This window comes from Malaclemys terrapin, chromosome 19 (genome assembly GCF_027887155.1).
Source record: "Malaclemys terrapin pileata isolate rMalTer1 chromosome 19, rMalTer1.hap1, whole genome shotgun sequence".
NCBI classification, from domain to species: domain Eukaryota; kingdom Metazoa; phylum Chordata; order Testudines; family Emydidae; genus Malaclemys; species Malaclemys terrapin.
The window spans coordinates 19,602,421-19,612,326 of NC_071523.1; the positions used below are offsets into that span (position 1 = coordinate 19,602,421).

Consider the following 9,906-nt stretch of genomic DNA (forward strand, 5'->3'; position numbering starts at 1 on the left):
AAAAAAAACAAGATGGGCAACTTCTCCCCCATAATAACCTGGTACTAGTGTCAGTTTGTCTCAATCCTGATCCCTCTAAATTCTGTCTCCATTACTTTCTCCCCTGCAGCTCCTGCCATGTGGAACCACCTTCATGGATCTGACTCATCAGCTTTCCAATGCTTCAAATCTCATCTGAAAACATTATTTACTCCCCTCCTTTAGACTTTTCATTTCTCCTTCTCCCTCTATTATTATATTTTATTCAACTCAATAATGTGTTTTGAGATGAAGTGTAAATTTTTCAAAAGTACCTATGTGATCTGGAAGCCTATGTCCCATTTTCAAGAGACAGATGCTCAGAAGCCTAAGTCAGAGTGCCTTAAGCACTTAAGAAAATGTTACCCAAAAATCTACATAAATGATCCTACATAATATAAAATTGCATTGTACTGTATATGCCAGTATGATTCATACATAGCTACGGGCTGTAAATTTTAGACCTGGGCCCAGATTCCCAAAGATATTTAGAAGTCAGGAGCCAACATACCTAGGATATGGGCCTGGGTCTCTAGATGTGAGCAATATTCTGTAATCACACCCTGCAAATATGCCCCAGGAATTTGATCACATCAGCCTAAATTTTTCTTAGTTTTGTGTTTTAAACAACACTTTTTATTTATACCAGGAACATAAGAACAGCCATACTGGGTCAGACCAAAGGTTCATCTAGCCCAGGATCCTGTCTTCTGACAGTGGCCAATGCCAGGTGCTCCAGAGAGAATAAACAAAACAGGTAATCATCAAGTGATCCATCCCCTGTCGTCCATTCTGGGCGACCATCCCTGCCCATCCTGGCTAATAGCTATTGATGGACAAATCCTCCATGAACTTATCTAGTTCTTTTTTGAATCCTGTTATCGTCTTGGTCTTCACAACATCCTCTGGCAAGGAGTTCCACAGGTTGACTGTGTGTTATGTGAAAATAGATAAGAACACTGGGAAATGTGCCAGTAAAAATTGCATACCCAGCTATTGCTTTAAAAAAAAATATCATGTGCCTGGCACTGAGTCAGAAGCAGTTTTCCTGATATGCTTTTCCAGTCCCTACATGTAGAGTTTGTTTATTGCTTTTATGACACTTACTGTTTTCTCAACAGTTGTTTGTTTTCCAAACAGGTTACAATGCCTCCTCTCCCAGCCTAACCCACAGCACTGACTGATAGACCCCATTATGAGGAGACAGAGAAAAGGGACAAATCCTAGATTTGAGACCCAAACCCCTTTACATCCACAGACATTTGGGATACCTTTTATTCCCGTACTTTGGGTGCCCACCTTCTGTGCAGACAAGAGACTCATTGGCAACTTGTTAAGAGCCCAAAGACCAAATTCAAGTACATTAAATGGAACCGGTCAAAATCACCCTGATCTGAGCCAGCCCATTTCATCCTGCCGGGTTGGGTTGGGCTACACGTGTGTATTAAAGAAGGCGGGGCAATTACTGAACTCCCCAGACCCACTCAGGGACTGTCTCCATTGTAAATTACTGACACCAGAAACACAGGTCCATGACATGGAGGTGACACTGGCAGAACACTGTTGTTGGCTAGACAGGGAAACATGCCTGGGAAAATTCTTTCCCATTTTCCATTGCGATTTCACGGAGCTGGACATTCTCCATCCAGCTCCCTTGACTACACTACGGATGCAGCCCCAACGCCCCTCCCCCCCCCCTTCCTCCGGTCCCCAGCGCGGCGCCGGAAGCGGAAGCGGAAGCGGGCTGCGGGCGGGGCGGAAGCGGGCTGCGGGCGGGGCGGAAGGCGGCGCCGGGCTGTGGCACTCGGGCAGCCGGAGCCCGCGGGCGATGCTGCAGCTGCGGGACGCGGAGGAGGGGGACCCGGACGGGGGCCCCGCCGGGGCGGCGGCGCTGCTGGTGCCGGCCGAAGCCGACGTGCCCTTCAGCCCGCCCGGGGACTCGCTGCCGCCCCGCCAGACCCTGCGGCCCCTCAGCGTCCGCAACCCGACCCGGGGCGGCCGCCTCAAGGAGTACTTCGTGTTCCGGGTGCGGGCCGGGCCCGGGCCTAGAGCCGGGCGCCCTGCCCCGGCTGAGGCCTTCCAGGGGTTGGGGGAGCGGGGGCAAAACGAGGAGCCCGCTCGCTTGTCGGCCCAGCAGCGCTGGGCTTCGTGCGCCTCCCCCGGGGCCGGCCGCCACCGCCGCCTCTGGGCGTTGTGCGCCTCCCCCGGGGCCGGCCGCCGCCTCTGGGCTTCGTGCGCCTCCCCCGGGGCCGGCCGCCACCGCCGCCTCTGGGCGTTGTGCGCCTCCCCCGGGGCCGGCCGCCGCCTCTGGGCTTCGTGCGCCTCCCCCGGGGCGGCCGCCACCGCCGCCTCTGGGCTTCGTGCGCCTCCCCTGGGCGGCCGCCGCCTCTGGGGACAGGCGCAGCCGGGGAGGGGTTTGCTGCACTCAATGGTGTTTGTTTAGAACACCCCGTTCGGTTTCACTGAGAAAAACCAGCCCCCCCAGGCCCAGGCCCCGCTGTTCGCCTCTGCGGAGAGGCGGGGGGAAGGCCCCGGAACGTTTTAAATACCTGGGCTCCTTTTCTCCTCCACGGTTCCTCGTGCTGTAAATTATGCTCGTCTATTTCTTCTCCATCCCCCTCCAGCAATCGGAGCCCTTGTTCCCAAGAGTGACTGCAGTGATCTGCTTTCATGCCATAGCTTTCTCCAGCGTGTGCAAATCATGCACTGGGCTCTTAAGGAATTCGAGAAAGTAGTTACTTTCTCATTTTTCTAATTCCCAGAGCCCCCTGCCAGAGTTTAGCCCAATCTCTGAGAATGGGGTTTGGGAACCCAGACCACAAAAAGGAAGGTAAATGTAGCATTTGTTCTGTTGACAGGGGCAAGAAGTGGTCATGCCAGACTGGTTAGTGAGAGGCCAGTTAGAATATCAAATCCTTTAAAGGCAGTGGTGGAGGTCCTATTGCTTGAGATACAGAGAGGCCAGGTGGAGACAATAGGGAGCACCCACCTGACCCCCACCTAGATGATTACAATAATCTGTTGGGTCTTTGCCTCTCAGATCTGTAATGCTGGTCCTGGTAGATAGGAGCTATAGAGTAACTCAGTTTCAATACCTCCTAAAATGTAGAACAGCATGACTCTGTCAAGCAGTTTTAAACATTAATATGTAAATAGAGAAATATAAAACCTGATTCTCTCTTTGATTTAGCCTGGAACTATAGAGCAGGCAGTAAATGAGATTCGTGTTGTTGTGATGCCCACTGAAGATGGAGAGGTACAAAGTGTGTGGTTGCTAACGGAGTAAGTAACAGTACTAATAGACAAATGGAACTTCTCAGCTTTTCAGGATAAGATTTTTCTCCTGGATCTGCACACTTATTAAAAATGCTCTTGCTAGCTGTGTGAAACCTCACAAGTATTTGGAGTAAAGCTTTCTTGTGAAATCTGACAAAATCATGTCTTTAGTATACAGTTGATCCAGCAACATTTATCTTAAAACCAAGTTCTTTTTACTGCATGTTTTATATATTGATGTATTGACTGTGTTTGTAAAATGCTTTTACAAATCACTTAAAATCCCATGTTTGCCAGTATATCCAGAACTCTCCTCAGTTAGTCCACCATCTGATTTATTTATAAATACAATTGCTTCATTTATCCACTTGCTTTTTTTGATCAGTTTAAACCTGGTAAATGTCTTAGTTCTGGAATGCAGTATAGTTGTACCCAATAAAAGATATTAGCTCACCCACCTTGTGTCTTAGTACTGGAATAGAATATATAATAGACTTGGCTTTATCAAAAGCCCAAGCCATTAATTGTTTGAATGAAAGGGACTCTCAATCTTGGTAAGACTCCAAAATTAGCCCCATATCCTATTAAACAAATTATTGCAGCCTATATTTTAATATCCCATATTGCTCCTAAACTCTGTTGGGAGGGACCAAAACATAGCTCTGTGCTTAGCTCCAGGGTTCCTCAGCTCCGGGCACTTCACAGAGAAAGGAAAGTTGTCAATTTCAATCCTGTGACTGCTAGTAAGATCTGAACTGGCAGAAGATAAGATGTAAGTAGCTGCAGTTCAGGCATGCTTTGGTTGGCTACTCAGCCTATGAATTAGGACTTTCTTTTAATTTTTTTATTTAAATTTTTTTTTAAAGGCGAGCAGTTTTGGTCTAATCAGCTTTACTTTAACAGTGCCTCTTTTTAAAGCATCATACAAAATTTTGTTTTCTCTGAAAATAACACAAACTCTACCATCTATTAAAGCTGCATTTTAATGCACTGTTTTGAATCCTCTAAAGAGTCAGTGCCCCCTCAGTGGCGATTAAGGGTGAAAGCCATAGTCTACTTGACTGCTACAATAGTTAAGTACTAAAGAGCCAGAAATGGAGAGGCACTGATGTACTGGAGGCAATTGTTTCCCCTATGCATATAGAAACATGGCCTATGGTCACTGGTATTTCCAGCAAAACAGTAAGCTGTATTAGAATTTGTTGGCCTTCTTTGTAAAGGTGTAGATTTGTGCTACTTCTTGATTTGTGTAAGCATTAAAACATTACAAACTGATTATATATTCATCTGAAGCTTTTTCCTTAATCTTTAAAACTGTTAGTAGTTTCCTATATTCTGTGTATTTGAAACATGCTTTCAGATTGTCAATCCTATATAAAAATAGGAATGAATGGGAAATACAGCATCACCATTATTTTAATTTTCTACAGAACAATACTGCTGTTGCTTAAATAATTCTCAGTTGCTACTGTATTAGTCAAACTACTACATGTTTTAGTCCAGGGGTCGGCAACCTTTCAAAAGTGGTGTGCTGAGTCTTCATTTATTTACTCTAATTTAAGGTTTCGCATGCCAGGAATACATTTTAGTGTTTTTAGAAGGTCTCTTTCTACAAGTCTATAATATATAACTAACTATTGCATGTAAAGTAAATAAGGTTTTTAAAATGTTTAAGAAGCTTCATTTAAAATGAAATTAAAATGCAGAGCTCCCCGGACTGGTGGCCAGGACCCAGGTAGTGTGAGTGCCACTGAAAATCAGCTCGTGTGCCTCCTTCGGCACACGAGCCATAGGTTGCCTACCCCTGTTTTAGTCAAACTACTACAAGAAGGGTAGAAGATTACCAGTGTTTACTGTTTGTCTTACCAGAGTTGACCACTGGAACAATGAGAAGGAGCGTCTGGTTCTTATCACTGACTGGTCCCTTCTGATCTGTAAATATGACTTCATCAGCTTGCAGTGCCAGCAGGTTACTAGAATATCACTCAGTGCAATTGACACCATTTCTGTTGGAGAATTTGAGTTCCCACCTAAATCACTGAATAAGTAAGTTTTGATTTTGATTTTTTAGTTTCTAATGATACTGCTAATGTTAAGGCTATTAGTCTATCATTAGCCATATATCAAGTTTGATAGCCTTTCCATTTATTTGTATTAGTAAAGGTTTTTGATTTTGCTGTAATTAAAGAATGGTTGATCAGCAGGGAAGCAAAATTTTTAAAACCGTTACCATTTATACTGAAAACAGTTTACTCCTGAAATATTTTTTAGAACATGGACTATACTTTATTTTGGGGAATGTCTTTGTAAGCAGTCCAGTAATTTTAATTGTTCAGTGTTAGCATTTATATTAGAAACTTGTAAGTAAATCTGATTATGTTGAGTATTAGTCTTACATCCTAGTATATGGTCTAGGGTATTAGGCTGCATGAATATAAATGTGGAAAGTATCAGAGGGGTAGCCGTGTTAGTCTGAATCGGTAAAAAGCAACAGAGGGTCCTGTGGCACCTTTGAGACTAACAGAAGTATTGGGAGCATAAGCTTTCGTGGGTAAGAACCTCTCTTCTTGCATCTGAAGAAGTGAGGTCGTTCTTCAGATGCAAGAAGAGAGGTTCTTACCCACGAAAGCTTATGCTCCCAATACTTCTGTTAGTCTCAAAGGTGCCACAGGACCCTCTGTTGCTTTTTATAAATGTGGAAGACTCATGTTTAATTTTAATAAACTTAATCTTTCATACAACTTGTCATTTAAACAATCTTTACTTAATTTGTGAGCTGGTATAAATAACTGATTTTCAAGGTGTTTATTGTAAACTATGCTGATTTTTAGAGACTTATTACGATCCAAGAAAAACGTTAAAATTCTAAAATGGACTTTAGTTTTCATTAAGGTGTTCAGAAATGTTTCCAAAAAAGCAAATTAACCCGCTCTGTAAAGAGCTTCAAGGCCTACTCTATCAAATATGTGGTGTCTTCAAATTTGGTAGGCGAGAAGGCATTGGTATTCGAATTCAATGGGATAAGCAAAGCCGTGCATCCTTCATAAACCGATGGAATCCATGGTCCACAAATGTGCCCTATGCTACTTTTACGGAACATCCAATGGCAAATGCTGATGAGAAGATTGCATCCCTTTGCCAAGTAAGGAAGTTTTTTATAATGTTAGATATACAGACTTATATCAAATAGATTTCCATACTCTATTAGGTATAAATCACATCAATGATTTAAGCTGGATTCAGTTCTTAAAGTCACTTTCAAAAGAAGGTAAAATTCTTATGATGGAAGCAGAGAATAAATGTAAGGAGACTGGCCAAGCTTTTTCTATGCTCTCCATCTATTTCAGCAGGGTTGCTGCTGCTTGCCTATTGCTAGAAGTCAGGCAAGTCTTGTTGACTCTTCAAATCATGTTCATATAGTGAAAGAGGTTGCAATGATTTCCAAATTTCCAAAAAACCTGAAGCTGAAAGAGGAAAACATTTCCTTAAACAGGTAGAGTTTTATCAACCTTCTTTCCTGGGAAGAGGTCTAGGCTTTACCTAGAGTATTTGTACTTTGCAATTCTAGAAGAATCCTAATAAATTATGTGTAGTTACAAAATATATACCCCTCCTATGCACACATGTATTTCAGTGGCTTTTTTTTTTTTTGTAAAAGAGCCCTTCAGGTGAAAGTTTATTTATCCTAAGACAATCGGCTGTGGACACAATTGTAGAGCTAAGCATTTAATATTATAAAAATTACTGTTACAGATGATCTTTATGCAAACGTCTCATTTAGGAAAGCATGTTCTCATTTGAAACTGCACCTCTACCCCGATATAACGTGACCTGATATAACAGAAATTCAGCTATAACGCAGTAAAGCAGTGCTCCGGGAGGGCGGGGCTGCGCACTCCGGCGGAGCAAAGCAAGTTCGATATAATGCGGTTTTGGCTCCTGAGGACAGCGTTATATAGGGGTAGAGGTGTACTTGCATCAGTAAATGCTAGCATGTGGAATTTATTATAGGATGTATGTAGTCTTGTGTATAACAATTATAACTTTATATACATGTCTAATCTTCTATTTCAGCAGCAGTAGCTGTTATGTATAATTTTGCCTTTGTAAGCAAACTAGCAACAGCTTTTCAAATAATGGGAAAACATTAAGCTGATTGTCAAAAGTAGAGCAGGTCTATTTAAAATGTTTTTTTTCCCCCCTTAGTTGGAAAACTTTAAGACTCAATTAATCCAAGCTGTGAAGAAGGCCCATAAAGAGTGTCCGTTGCCAGGGAGGGCCAATGGAGTACTAGTGCTGGAGCGTCCTCTTCTTATTGAAACTTACGTGGGATTGATGTCTTTCATCAACAATGAGGCCAAGCTTGGCTACTCGATGACAAGAGGCAAAATTGGATTTTAAATTCATTGTAATCAATCCACTTAAAAAGGGAAAGTGATTTGAGATTAGTACCATGGGGAAAGAGTTGGGAGAACTCAGTACATGGCAGAAAAGAACAAAAATGAATAAAATGTTGGATAAAAGGGATTTGTTAGTTGCAGAATGAATGACTTCCACAGAACAGTCACTACTGTTATGAAGCTCATAGATGGCTAAGTCAGGTATTGAGTTCAGGTGGTCACAGGGTAGTTGCTTTCTTAGAGTACCTGGATTTAACTTACTGTCACTATTTGTATGCAAGTCTAGTGAGCAATGATATTTCCTCTTACATGTCTAGCTAAAGGTCTTTCCTTACTAAGTGTGACTTATCTGTGACAAATATTTCATATCAATATCCACTGTAGATACGGTGCATGTTCATGCCTTATAGCTATATTTACATAAGGATTCAATTGCAATGAAATTATTTCATGTGCAGTTGAGACTGATTTTATATTGGCTAAGAAGGTACTAATGTCTAGACTACGGTAATCTCAGGAATTTAATTCAGTGTTACGAATTTTTAAAGAACTGTCATTCTTTAGCAAAGACAGCTAATTCGGTCAAAACTAGAGTGTTATGCCTTCTCCTAACCAGTGGAATTGAACAATTACTTTGTAAGTTGAAGGGTTGTTTGAGTAATGTCACTGGTCTCTTTTAAATAGCTATCAAATCTGTATAATTTGCAGGTTTACCTTATTTAAGGCTTCTCTTTGCAGCCATCTATTAAAGAAATATCTTAAATAGAATAGCCAAAAATTTCAGACAATTAAAGGATATCTTTGCCTTCCTATGAAGTTACTTTTAATGCAACATGGGAATGGTAGTTTTATAATTAAAGGGAATTCTACTTTGAGTAGCTTTATATTTCCTTAGCAAAAGTGTATTTTGTGTTGTGTTTTCATTTAGTAATACATAGACCAGATTAGAATAGCACCAATGTAAGGTTTTTGTAACCTATGTGGCCATGTAGTTGTTGGAGAGAGGGGAAGCTTTAGTCATAGTATTGTGTTCAGTCTTATGTAATCTTCCATTTAAGTTTGTAGAAAGTAAATTCAGTAGTACAGCTAACTTTAAATGCAGCAGTATACAAAGATACTGAACAGAACTACAGCATGAGATTACTGTGACAAGTTTCACTGTAGATGAATCCTTTACACAGCCCATCTTAATATATAACTTTAGCAGAAGCATTTCTCTGCCCCTCAACATGTTAGTGATATGCTGTGCAGCAGTGGAAGTGGTATGTTAAATTTTACCTTTTAACTTGAAATAAACTATGTATGTTCTTTTTGAATGTCTCTGGAATGCAACCAGCTGCATGTTCTTGTCAATATGGGCTCTTTTCTAAGACACCAGTGTCTAGCATTTGTTAATCTTGCAGTAAAGATAAGTTTAACCATCTTTGTTCTCTGGTTTTTAGTTGGTAGAACACTAGATGTTGTAAAAGCAGGAATATAAACCCTCATGCTTTAGGTCATAAACCAAGCATAAACTCAGAGTAGAAAAAAATCTGTAGTAATTAATTTATTGGGGCATCTATTGTACCTTCCTTTGAAGCATCTGGTGTTGACCAAGATGGATTACCTCTTCTTCCCCAATTGTTATGGAATTATTACACACACCTTCCATTCCATCCAATTTGATACTCCATATTTCTGTGATTAAGTCTCTTTAAAACAGCTTATGTGAATCCTCTCCCCTATGCTGATCTCCTCCCACAACTAAAGCAGGTGTGAGTGAGGAGGAGACTCATGGGGTAAGAATCTCATCTCTCCTTTTTTCAAATGCTATTCTACACAATCCTCTAATTTAGAGGAAGACTGTTCAGGTTCTGATATGATACCAGCTTAACATTTTAGTTGGTAAAGAAAACTGGTTCTCACACAGTTGTACTTGATGACTTCAACACTTATTCATGGCTAAAATGATAATAAAATAACTGCCTTGTCAGAACTGCAGTTACTGATTCCTTCCAAGTATTCAGGGTCTAACAACTATATGCATTTCATTCCATATTTAATTCTAATAGAATAGGTCACTGACTGTATTGAGTGACCTAAATGCAAAGACCAATCTATGAATTTGTACACTACTCCATGAAAATAGAATAAAAGGCAATTTTCTAGCTTTCTTGAACCCTGTGTCCTTGGGGTATGAGGATTGATGTACAATGGTATGCAGTTAGTCACT

At 41.3% G+C, this 9,906-nt stretch overlaps 1 protein-coding gene across 2 annotated transcripts; it reads left to right on the forward strand.

Annotated features, from left to right (window-relative positions):
• Positions 1–1,779: 1,779 nt before the first annotated feature.
• TPRG1L (tumor protein p63 regulated 1 like) lies at positions 1,780–9,117 on the forward strand. Of its 2 annotated transcripts, XM_054008847.1 has the most exons (6): positions 1,780–2,044; positions 3,209–3,300; positions 5,164–5,340; positions 6,283–6,436; positions 6,642–6,787; positions 7,501–7,621. In XM_054008847.1, exons 1-6 carry the CDS (start codon positions 1,847–1,849, stop codon positions 7,523–7,525), a joined length of 792 nt encoding a protein of 263 aa, XP_053864822.1. In that variant the 5' UTR covers positions 1,780–1,846; the 3' UTR covers positions 7,526–7,621. The 2 variants fall into 2 exon arrangements, with proteins under 2 accessions (XP_053864822.1, XP_053864821.1); XM_054008846.1 differs by lacking the exon at positions 6,642–6,787 and having other exon boundaries at positions 7,501–9,117.
• Positions 9,118–9,906: the final 789 nt, after the last annotated feature.

Bases quoted from the DNA above. Each gene is read 5' to 3' on its own strand.
- TPRG1L (XM_054008846.1), top strand. From the start codon at position 1,847: ATGCTGCAGCTGCGGGACGCGGAGGAGGGGGACCCGGACGGGGGCCCC. The intron at 3,301-5,163 runs GTAAGTAACAGT...TTGTCTTACCAG, and splicing joins AGTGTGTGGTTGCTAACGGA to AGTTGACCACTGGAACAATG. The intron at 6,437-7,500 runs GTAAGGAAGTTT...TTCCCCCCTTAG, and splicing joins AGATTGCATCCCTTTGCCAA to TTGGAAAACTTTAAGACTCA.